Source organism: Psittacula echo (assembly GCF_963264785.1).
Source record: "Psittacula echo genome assembly, chromosome: 6".
NCBI classification, from domain to species: domain Eukaryota; kingdom Metazoa; phylum Chordata; class Aves; order Psittaciformes; family Psittacidae; genus Psittacula; species Psittacula echo.
In genome coordinates this window covers 17767256-17780321 of record NC_137743.1, presented here as the reverse complement: position 1 = coordinate 17780321, position 13066 = coordinate 17767256, and the positions used below count along the sequence as shown (strand labels likewise).

The window sequence follows — 13066 nt, the reverse complement described above, 5'->3', positions numbered from 1 at the left end:
GACTTATCAATATACCTAAGTGGAACACATCCAAAATTTTCAGAAGGTATTTAACTAAGCCACCAAATAAAATCCGAGCAGAATATAAAGCTATTTTTTAATGTCTGGAAAAGGGAATAGACAAGTTCTCAACAGAACTGATGTTCCAAGCACAGAAAAGGAAATAGGAACAATATAAAGAAACAGCCAGTTATATTGTGTTTAAAATTTAAATGATGTATCTTACCTAGCTTTGGAAATACTATTAAATATTCTGCATTGCACTGAGGACAAGCAACTCTAGCAGTACTGTTTCCTCTTTGCTTTTCATCCACCCAGCGCTGCAGACAAGTCTGATGAACCCATTTCGTGGAGCCCCTGCACCTGCAAGGTCTCACCCACTCTGCTGTCCGATCATCTTCATCAGTAGCAAAACAAACCCAGCAGCTTCTGTAATGACAAGAAGATGATATTTTTTCCTACTTTTACATGCTTAAAAATAAACCTCCATGTGAAAATGTGTTACTTTCAGAAAACACATGCCTAGGGGAGATGATGCTTGCTGCTTCATTCTTAATCATCAAAAATGTAAGTATTTTGTATCACGGTCTTGTTCTGGTATTAACGTAACACTACAGACAGCTAAAGAACTGCCTTTAACACATTTTGATTACTAATTTAACTTTTAGATAATCTATGAACTAAAAATCACTGAGACTATAGTTCAACTTTTGAATAATTCAACATGTGAAAACTCCGTATATTTTTAAATGTGTTCTCTCACTTTCTGCAGCAGACATTGCTGTAAGTTTTTAACATTAAAAATATAAGATCAATACAGCAGTCTGCTACTTGGGAAACTAATTCCAATATACTTAAATGGCAAAATAACACGAATAATACAACATATTAAAAAAAAGAACCTGTAAATGATTAAATTCATTCCCTTTCTTTGAAAAGAGAAAGTACTTCATGCAGGTCAATGGATTTTACAAAGTACTATATTAGAGGAGGAAATTTCTCCACTGAAGAATTTTCTGGATATATAAAATTCAAATATTAATTCTATAAGGAGAAAATACAAGACTAACAGGCTACAGGACCTGACCCGAAGAGAGCACACATCTTGTAATTCCTAGATGATGGGATCTGGGATCTGATGATTAGGCCAGACCCCTTGGTCACCTTACAACATGCAAGAGATACTAAAATGCAGTTGGCCCAGTAATTTAGTTTTTGCTGTGAAACAATTTCCTAATTCCCATAATGAAGATACTGAAGTTTAGCTAATAAACCAGAATCTAACAAAATAAGGATCTTACTGCAACTACAACCTGGTTTGATGTATTTTTTTTAAGAAATATTTTACAAACTACTGCAGTGATAGTTAAACTTTTAAGAGTGTATGGCAACAGCATCCCTATAATTTACCTATCAAAACACAATCTAATTAGAGACTGTACACTGAGCAGCACTATTTTGATGCTTAAGTTCTGTTCTGTTAGACTCAGTAACAATACTAAGATGAAACAGTAAAAGGCTTCTTACATGTAACCACGAATATTAACTGAGATAGTAATAAGCCAATAAATGCTCTGGCACTGCTAAACAAAACAACATTAAGATTAAAAAATCACGACTTCAGCCTCTGCATGGGGATGTTACAGTGGTTCATGATGCTTTTCCTCTCCCTCCCCTAGCTTCTGATGTTTGAAAAAAAAACCTTCTTCCTTGCCTTTTATACTCTTCAATCAAAGTCTTCCCTTGTTTCAGCTTCTCAACTACTCCTCACCTCCCCTCTCTTAGACAAATTTAGAGAAATAGCAGTTTAGAAGTCCCCTCCATCTCCTACAGAAATCAGTACTAAATAGAAATCTTGACAAGTTTATACTTGAACATATACATACTGAACATCTTTCCTCTGCATCCATAAAAAGAAACCCAAACCAAAGACAACCAACTAAAAAAACAAACACAAAACCAAACAAACAAACAAGCCACCAAAACCAAAAAACCCCACACAACAGCTGTAACTAACAAAAGCTCATCAGGCAAAATTTAGAAGAGAGTTATATGCACACCAAGGGCCAACTTTCTAGAGCCACTTCCAAGGCAGCAAAGCCACAGTTATGCCTTTAAAAGGTCAGTATTTTCTCCCTAGCATGTGACCTGCAAACAGTTGGGGGGGTCTGGTTTGGTTTTGTTTTTAAATTCCCTTATGAGGAAAAAGGGAGGTAAACCTACCATGGGAAACTTGAATTTTGACATGTTCAGACTTGAAGTAATGAAAAATATTGTTGTCTCACAGCTTCCTTTAAAGGCCTCACTATTTTGAGTAGTGTTTTATTTGAAAACTGAAAACATTTCTCTACTGAGTAACAACCATGTTTTCTTTATAGGAATAACTGTGCCTATAAAATATTTGCCAGAGTCCTTTAAAACACTGCATCTTCTTCTGATTTATAGTGGTGGAAGTATACTGAAATTGAGCTGCAAGTATGTAACAGCAACTTATTACTGGCATACTTGTGAAAAGGAACACAATTTAAGATACAAGCTTCAAACAAGACTGCAGGAAAAGCAATTTAATATTGAATGACAGGTGTAACAGATATAACTCTCATGCCTATGTCCAGTTTTAAGTACAGAAAATACTACAGTAGGTACAGATTAGCTTTTTAGCATTGGTGCTCTAGAACTAGAACTGCATCAGTTGCACTTAAGAAGACTGACATCTTGAATAAGAACTGCGGTTTCTTCCGTTCACCTTAAAGGCAAGGTAATAGCAAAGTCAGACTCGGCTTATTTCTGTCCTTCCCCACAACATCTGTTCAAATCAGAATGGTGATGTTATGCATTGCTGTAACACCATCCCTCTTCTCACCTTCATATTCCTGCTATGCACTTGTAGCAGTCCTAAATGAAAGGACACATTAACCTTCCTAAGCAGGAGGAGGAGGAAAGACAGCTAAGCAACAAGTTAGTAGAATCTAGATAAAAATGCTGAGATCACCACAAAGATTTGAAAGTATTACAGAGTACGGCAGACATTTTGATTGACCGCACTTAGTATCAAGGCGCTCTTAATGAACACAAGTTCTTGCAATGTTTATTAAAATTCTGTTCTCTCTTTTCAAGCATTCAAGGCCAGGCTGGACAGGGCTTCGAGCAACCTGGTCTAGTGGAAGGCGTCCCTGCCATGGCAGTGGGGTTGGAACTAGATCATCTTTAAGGTCCCTTCCAACACAAACCATTCTATAATTCACACCAAGAAACCCCAAATTTACTGTAAGAATAAACATTACTGATAATTGTTTGTCTTTGACGATTTGTTTTCCTGCATTAAAGGTAAACGTTCAGTTATTCCACATCCCAACTAGCTCTATTGTGAAGCCTTTAGTTGGAAAATAAAAGTCCAAGTTACAAATTTAGAGCAATTATAGACTACCTGCATGGTCTAGAACTGCTCTGGCTTTGTGACTTAGATTTTTATTTGTAAAGTAAAGGCTTCACAATAGAGCTAGTTAGGTCTGTGGGAGCCAGTAAGGTCAGATGCCACCACACCACAGAAGTCTAAAACTTATTCAAGTAACAACAGATTTAAGCATGAGCATAATCTTGCTGCACAGCAGTTTTAATTAGTGTTTTTTTCCCCATGTAATCTCCACGGATTAAATTCCATTCAAGTTTTCTGTTAAGGTTAATAAGTCAAGAAAAATATGCATCTTTTCTTTAACTGCTTCATCCAATTTTTTGCCAGGTATTCATATCTGAAAACCTGAAAGACACATGAAAAAAATAACAAAAACCTTTTCAGACTTAAACCTTTATCAAGTCATGAATAATGAACAATAAATTCCTTGTAGTCTGTCATCAGCTTTATCTCTTTCCATTGACAGCAGCTGTAGCAGAAAGGGCTAAATAAAACCATTTCAAAACAAGTATCTTGGCTCTTGCCAGATTTTCCATCTTCTTGTACTGAATAAAATATGACCTTGATTCTTACCACTGAATCAGACTGCTGCTCAGATAACCTGAAATAGAAAAGGCTGACAAGATGGAACAAAGCATTGTTTCTGATAGAAACTCAAGCCTTTTTCCTTGATGACTTTCTACAGAGACAAGTCAATAACACTGATGTATTTTTCCACACTTCCTTGGCTGGAAAAAAAAAAAATCCAAATAGAACATACACAAACCCCAGACCAATATCATTATTTTGGCTCTGAATATAGGGTTACAATTGCCTTCTCAATTCAGTTCCCCAGCAGCTAGCTTTTAGCAGGACCTAACCCTTACCATGGAAAATGCAAATTTGAACATGCATGACATGCTCTAAAGCCATCACTCTCTTCTGCAAAATCTTTTTAAGAAAACTTTTCTGCATTTCTCCCATATCACAGCACACCACTTTCCCCTAAATCAGCAGGAATTTGCTGATATCTTGCTATCTGAGTAAAGCATCTTTGTTCTGCTGGGTGGTAAGTAACTAGGTGGCCTACTGCAACTGAATTTCACATCCAAAACCAAAAACAGTTAAAAGGCTGAAACATAACTGATAGCAACGATAGCACAGAGAGCCAACACAGCAAGGAGTGAAAACATGCCTTGGAAGAAATGACTGAAATCCCTCCAATAACTGGCTGCAAAAAGGCACTGTTCCAAAGGATGACCCACAAGTCTGCTGTTTGGAAGAGGCAATTTTTCATAAGCTTCTGTAACATTTTTATGCATAGTCTACGCTGACAGATAAAATATCTTTGATAAAGAATTGTGATAAGCTTCCATTAAACCTGCCAACTACACTTTAAATACTGTAAGATCATGTTTAAGTGGGAAGACTAGGATGTAGGAAAAGTCAAGTGTATACCTAGCAGCATACAACACAGGTGGGCTGCTTTGGAGCTGGCTACAATTTTAGTAGGGGAGCACAGCAATGTGTTCTCTCAAAAAGCATGAGAAGCAATGCATTGCAAGTACTACTGCCAAGCACTTCCTTTTCCTGAATCTAAAGGAACCAGCATGCTAGAGGGCCACCAACTGGTCACAATAGAAGGCAAGCCCAGCCTACATATCCCTGGTAAAGGTTACAGAGACAAATGCCACCTAACCCAAGAAATGCTAGCTTCTGTCACGCTTCACAGAGGAGGTTTAGCACTATAAGAGATGAATGCAATAGCAAAGCCTAAAGCATCATGAAGACTTCAATAGGAGAATGCATACAGACCAATGTACCCCAATGGTGGAAGTTTGTTAGCAAAGGAAGACTGCAACAGGATTATATAGAGGGAGCACCACTCCTTCCCCAGTATCTTCCTGGCTATCACGCACACAGAAAATATTTCTGTCTTCAACCCAAGCTCTGCCTATCAAATTGAAAAAGTCCTTACACTATCCTAAAGGGAAAAAACTAGACAGAGTAAGGAACAGTGATACTAGTGCAAAATGGTACTCCTAGATGCCCCATCATGATTTCTGTAGATCCTTTTTAGGTCAGCATGGCACAGCAGCCCTTTGCCAGACTGGAGTGATCAACTAGAAGACATGCTGTCACCTCAAAGTCCAAAATATTCAAAGAAGTCGTGAAAGTCACCTGACCTAATACCCAATCCTGCTCTGCCCAGTCATCAAGGACAGGGTCCAATGCTGACTTAAGAAGTTGATTGAGACTCTAGAAACAAGAGTAACTAGGCTTTACTAGAGAAGTAGTGCTTTCATTAAAAACAGCAGGGAAAGGTTAAAAGGATTATCAAGTTAATTGCTGGTGTGACCATATAGGCACACACATGGTATCTATACATAGGTTCTGACTTCCTCTAACCACAGGACAGCATTATTCGAACTGTTTAAAAAAAGCTTTAAATGAAAGCCCATGGATGACTAAAACCCAATAAGCAAATAAATTAAAACAAACCATAATGAATTAGAATATGTACCAGAAAGATCCAACCATTACTAAAAGTTAAATTTATTTATATATTCTCAGTTATAGCTCCAATGAAGGAGAAATATTTTACACTTGAGTTAACCACACTATATAAAGGCAGACATATGAGTAAAAGACAGTTCACAGAATCCTGCTGGCAACTTTCTAGCTTATGGATAAAATGAAACCTTTGACTGCCAGCCACCACCTATTGTGCCTTACAAGGCACAACATTATTCTATCCAACTTAGAATAAGAAATCCTCCCCTGGATTTAGCTTTCTCATTTGTAACTATTAGTTACAGATCTGCCTTTCATTCTGCACAAATTAAATTTTTGCAACCAGTTACTCAGGAATATCCTTTTTTGCAAAAGACTTACAAGTTTTGTTCTCTTAAAGGCTTTGTTTAATATTACCATACTCTCACTTTTTCAAAAGGAAAATCTGAAAGTCACCAAGGCTCAGTGGCCTTCCTGTAAGCCCCCAAATATACAAAAAAACCTCTGCTGTTACAAACATCTGTTTTGTTTCTTAAGGGAGGGAAAACAGAGTCCTCCTAAAAATGTGCAAAGGACAAGTCAGGTAAAATGATTACACATACAGTAAGCACCATGTTGTGAAAACATGACACGTTTTGCTAATAGAACTGTTGTTCTGTATTAGCAGCCTGGCATACAATTGTAAACATTTCATCTACCGAGTGCCTCCTAGGGGGCAATACCACCGATTCTTACCATCATGTTTAGGAAACAAAATAGAAGTGACTAAAAATCAAGCATAAAAAGAAAAACCAACCAAACAACAGAACCAAGAACCCCATACGCACACAAACAGTTTACTTCCAAAACTGAATTATACCTTGAACAACATGATTTGAAAAGGACAGTCGAACAAGTAGTCAAATATATACATACAAAACAGACACTGAAGAACTCTAACAGCATGAAGTTAATGCCTTAAACATTTCATGGATTTTTTTATAATGCAGCTAGCATACTGTGCAGGGTGAACATTTTTTGACAAAGCTGTCAATAATCACAAACATAGAAAGCAACAGATACAAAGCAAGTAGCAAATTTTATTTTAAAGGCTATTTAAAGTTACTTCCTTGAATGTTCCTTTGAAGATCTTAAACATATTAATTGCCTGCAATATTCATGAAATTGTATATATAGCAGGGTGTCTGAAAGCTCCTCCTGATGAGGAAAATGAAAACAAGAATTTCCTTTAAGGCTTAGCTTCTCTCAATATCCAATTGCAAAGCAGCATAAGGTGAAGGTATAACTGAAGTTATAACTGAGGCTCAATTAGTTAGAATTCATATACTAATATTTATGCTGGCTGAAGAAAGAAAAGCTGCTAGCATGTTCCAAGATAATGCAAGAACTCTAGATGGCAAGAAGACCATACACAGCCTTCCCTAAGAGGTAACATGATCTAGCAGTAGGACATCCAGCTACTGACAAACTGAACTATCTGATTTATACACAAATAAGATGTAAAGGAGGATGGATTATTAGTCAAGGCTAAAAAAATTGTCTTAGTTCTCTCAACACTGTCAGCTTCAGCAAAAGAAGACAGCTTCAAACCTCTTGCTGTAATTCATTTGTAATCTATTGTATTAAATCCTTGCAGCAGTCCTCAACTCTCTAGGGATATTACTGGTGAGACCGCATCTGGAATATTGTGTCCAGTTCTGGGCCCCTCAGTTCAAGAAGGACAGGGACCTGCTGGAGAGAGTCCAGCGCAGGGCGACTAAGATGATTAAGGGAGTGGAGCATCTCCCTTATGAGGAAAGGTTGAGGGAGCTGGGCCTCTATAGTTTGGAGAAGAGGAGACTGAGGGGGGACCTTATTAGTGTATATAAATATATGAAGGGGGAGTGTCACGAGGATGGAGCCAGGCTCTTCTCAGTGGCAAACAATGATAGGACAAGGGGTAATGGGTACAAACTGGAACACAAGAAGTTCCACTTAAACTTGAGAAGAAACTTCTTCTCAGTGAGGGTGACAGAACACTGGAACAGGCTGCCCAGGGGGGTTGTGGAGTCTCCTTCTCTGGAGACATTCAAAACCCGCCTGGACACATTCCTGTGTAACCTTATCTAGGTGTTCCTGCTCTGGCAGGGGGATTGGACTAGATGATCTTTTGACGTCCCTTCCAATCTCTAGCATACTGTGATACTGTGATTACACGTTTCACCATGTGCTAAAACTTTCCATTTTGTGTGTCTCCATGGTTTCTAATACACCAGATTTACTTGCCAGACAATAGAAGTATAAAACTTGAGTCATTTGAGGCCTCATGGAAAAAGCATCTTCAACTACACCTTTGATCTCAGTCACTGCAACCAGAACTTTACTCTTTTGTGAAAGAGGAACAATGATGCAAGGACACTTTTCAGTAGCTCTGTCAATACCTTCTCCAGTTAAGACAGTGACACTTAAGTTAAACCCAGGCATACAAAATGCTGGTGAAAATAAACAAGAAAGCAACAAAACACAACAAACCAAAAACATTTAATCAAGAACTGTGCACAGAAAATTATTTATTTGGCTCTCCAACGTATTAATGTTAAATGATGACAATTAAATAGAGGACAGAAGAGTTGTGAAAAGTATCAATTCAGGCATTGGCAAATTGATCCAAAGCTCTAGAAAACGGGACGTTGCTTCTTAGTAAAAAGAGACTCAAAGTATGAGATAGTTTAATTACATATACAAAAGATTCTCCAGTCAATGTTCTCAGAAAACAACTTCCCAACATTATTTAAGAATTTAAAATTACTAGTATGGAGGCTAACGTTGACATCAGACCAATTCTGGTTACAGCATACTGCCCGCTTCAAAATGCTGCTCATGGACCAAGATCAGGAACTGCTGCACAACTGCTTTAGTGCTTTGTCAGGAATTCTGTAATTAGCTGTGCCATTCGATGAGCAAAATTACATCCATTTTTCCTCTATTAACCAAGGTGCAAGTTAAAGCAAGTGTTTGGTTGACTTAAAGGAATTCAGCTTTAACCTTCAAATCCTTTGAATTCCAAAGCAAGGGATAACAAGCATTATTAGTCCTTCATATCTCCTGGAAGATTTACTTTTCCATAGCAGAAGATTAACATGTACTTACTAGCTTCCTTAATCAAACACTAACCATATCTGTGTTTTCAAAGATTGGTATCAAGATGTTTCTAATCTGCCATTTTAAACTGGAATGTTAAATACAATTCCCAGTCTCAAAAAGAAGATAAAAATACATAGTTTCTATTAAACGAGCATGAAACAAAGTTATTTTGCACTGGAGGAAATTGGAAGAGAGTTGCATCAGAAAAATAGCAGTACTGGTATTTGTGGTATGTGTAGAGAGTAGATGACAGATGTTACAAATATCAGGAGCAGCATACATACAGAATAGACCAACTTTGACTTGTCTAAAACTCTAACTGTCTTGACACTAAATGGTTACTGTGACAAACAAAAGATAAAAGACAAGAAATGCAAAATTATGTTTCATTCACAGAGATTCACTCCATGTCCAGCAGCAATTTTCCAGTATCATATCCAGGTAATATAAAAAAAACCAAGTTAATCTTTAGACACCATGTCTTTACTTACAAAAGTAAACACATTAGCATAGACTTAAATCTGTTAGAAACCAAAGTTATGGCTACTCACTTCACATTCCATTAATAGGCAAGGTAACTGTGAAATAACAGTTCAACTTTTGTACAATGTGTGCAGAGAGAGTTTCAGAGTTAAACTGACCATACAGGGTAAGCATTTTTTTTTTTATGTTATTCCAAGAGAGAAGAAAGATAAGAAGTGTAATCCTAAAGCTGCAAAAATTGGCAGGAAGACTACAAAGCAAGCAAACTGCTTTGAACTCAAGAGTTTATATAACAGCCACTATTACTCAAGTTATTCTCATTTTATAACTTCTATTTTTAACAGATAATTTACAGTATAAAGAGAGCAAACCAAAAAGCTCTGCTGAAGCCAGCCATCTTGTATCCTCCTAATATACATAATAAAACTGGAACAATTTGAATCCTAAAAATTACTGCTAAAAAATAAAGTGCCCAGCAGATATATTCTTGGGACATTAATACCTCAAGAACAACAAAACCAACCCCTCAAATACAGCAGACATTGAAGATTTGGAAATGTCTTTACTCTGAATGAATGTAAACAAAACTCCAAGGTGTCTGATCACATTAACTCTCCTCAGCACTCTGTAGAACTGATGGCATGACTCACCAGCAGAACAGTCACAAGCATCCAGCACATGGCCTGCTGTAATTATAGCCTTCACAGAAGGCATGTTCTAGTCCAATATAAAATAACCACTTCTAAATAGAAGTACTTAGATCCCAGGAGGAGACATTTATAACAGGAGAAACAAATGAGGGGAGACCAGAAAAGTATACAAAGACAACACTGCAGCTTTAAAATAGAGGGTCTAATCATTTTCTAGCAAGACTGTGAAGAAATGACTACTATACTAAAATGGCTGTTAAAAAATAGGTAAATTACTGAATGCCAGCTCCTCTTGTCTACAATCACTATTACTCACTACCTTCACACTGTGGTAACACTTTCTTTTAATACATACACCTTCAAGAGATGCATGACCAAAGGGAGAAGCAGCACAGATACATAAACTGAGAACACTCACCAACAATCACCATAAAGCCTAGAAGCACTAACTTACACTTACCCAAAAGCTTTGTTTCCTATGAGAGTTGCCTCCAAACATATGCCAAGATTCCATGGTTGGCCCTTAAATCAATTGGAATTTACTTATTATCAGGAAACTCATATAAACAGGCCAGTTTAATTTTCATTTTTATCATAATTAGTTCAGATAATTAAGATTTAAAGTTACAAACAAATGAACAGCTAGTCCCAGATATAACACAACTTGAGTACAAACCTTTTTTTTTTAAACCCAACGTTCAGAAGTAGAGCTTTTGATTGGAATTTTCCTTATCCCATACTAGTGTTAGGCAGGAGGTGTATAACCCTTGCTTCAGAATCACTCACACAAAAATCCTGAGCCTAAGCACTTCCATTGAACAGTAGAAAGCTACTGAAGAAAAGCACTCATAGTAGCATTAAAATAACAGGAAAGAAAAAGATTTCTGAGAAAATGAAAAAATAAGATCCTAGTCCAACTTGAAAAGAATTCATCTTAACTTTTAGGTACAGATTTTGGAGCTAAGTACAGATTTGCCAGAAGGTATTAATGGACCGTACTTCCTGTATTGGCATCTCCATCACAGCATGTTCATCATGCAGTGAATAAATCCTTACCACTGTGCTATTTAAATTGGGATTGCATCTAGACCTGGTATCATAAAATTATTTGGGTTGGAAGGGACCACAGGTCTCTAGTCAGACAAGGCAAACGCAACACTGAATTCAGACCAGACTGTCAGAGCTTTCTCCAGCTGGGTGTTGAAACGTCCCATGGACAGAGATCCACAGCTGCCCTAGTTCTAAAGCTCAATTACTTCCCTCTCCATCCCCACATGCAGAAACCTTCTGTTCATTTTTACAGTTGTTGTTTCTCACCATCTTGCTAACAACCTCCACAAAGAGTCAGACTGTCTTTTGAATAACCTCCTTGGTAGGTACTAGAAGGTTATTACGTCTCCCTCAAGTCATCTCTTCAAGCTAAGCAGGCCCAGTTCCCTCTCACTTTTCCTAGCAAGTCATGGGCTCCAGCTCCTTGACCATCTTCCTTCTGCAACTATAACATCAATTTCATTTAGAAACATTAGCCAGAAGCAGTTTGCTTTAAAGAACTTAACCACTTCAGATTGGGTCGTCTTATTCTTCTGCACTAAAGCTGGATTTGCTACTTGTGTAAAACACATATGCCATTAAAAAATCAGCAAGTCATGCACACTTTTGATAAAGACAGGCATTAACATCCTGTAACAAGCTAGTACCCAAGTCATTTTGTTGCTGAGAGGATAGTAAAATGCATCAAAAAAGCTCTTACGCTTTCACAGAAAGAACTCCCCACCCACTCTGCAGAACAGTAAGTCCAAAAGCAGGTTAAGATGTCAGAAGCACCAAGCAAACAGATCCTAAACAGCTGGCATGTTCATTACCACTTGAAGTATTACTTAAAAAGATGTTCCAAAATTAACACCGGAACCTTTTAATTGATCTTTCTCTGTAAATTATGCATATAATTATTCAAGTCATTTGCATTAATTGTCAAAAATTTTAACTTCAGCAAACACTTGAGGCACCATGCCACAGGAAACAATCTCAGTTAAGCACTACTACAGAGGTCTGAGCACTTTTATGTTTCAGCTATCAATGAACAGGTTTTTGTATAGCTTTTTCAGACGAAACAGATACAATGGCTGAAAATATTATTTGAATTCCTTGATAATACATGGAATAACAAGATACTTAGTACAAAAATGATAAATAGTCTCCCAGCAGTTTCCCCACACTTGAGCAGGAGGAATAATTGCCTCCTGTCTGCAGGCAGAAGTTAACAGTTAAGCAGCAATTAAAGCATGTATGTTTGTTCCTAAGCATATCAAAGTAGGCGTCAAAGATAGAAATACAGTGCGCAGAAGATGATGGTCAAAGGCTTATAAATAACATGCTGACACTTCCATACTACAGATGGGCATTCTGTAGGTCTGCAGTATCTCCACTAATCATTTCTACTGATAAAACACAGGAAGAACTCAATCTATGCAGAACCTTCGGCATAAAGAGAACCAAAATAGCAAGGGATGTACTTGGGATTAAGCAATAATGAAAAAGTAGAGCTATTAGAAAGTTACTACTGTTTCAAACTTTTATTCTTCAAACCCAGTTCAAGATACACGTAACTTTGGTTTTCTGTCCTGTATCAATATCAGCTTCCAATCAGCTGGGAAGAACAAGGAACACCTTTTTTTCCTTTCTAGTAGAGGTTAAGCCAGCACAGCCTATTCTTTATTCTAATATTCTCTTCTAAGAATGCTTATCCTGCTTTAGAGGAACAACAGTAAGCCAGATACTTCCAGCTGCCAATCGATTTCAACCACAGGCCAGGGAAAGTCCTCTTTCAAAAGAGTTTAACTGTGTTTAAGAAATAAAGAAAACAATTCCTTCAGGTAGGGCAATGAAGAAAGGTGTGCTTAATCAG

The 13066-nt window shown here is 37.3% G+C and overlaps 1 protein-coding gene across 3 annotated transcripts in view; it reads right to left on the bottom strand.

Moving 5' to 3' along the window:
- MARCHF5 (membrane associated ring-CH-type finger 5) overlaps nucleotides 1-13066 on the bottom strand; it is a 32437-nt gene that overhangs the window by 12394 nt on the left and 6977 nt on the right. For all 3 annotated transcript variants that reach the window (XM_080620319.1, XM_080620317.1, XM_080620318.1), the window contains one exon: nucleotides 227-429. In XM_080620319.1, the coding sequence (XP_080476445.1) occupies nucleotides 227-429 (203 nt within the window). The remainder of the gene's footprint in view (nucleotides 1-226; nucleotides 430-13066) is intronic.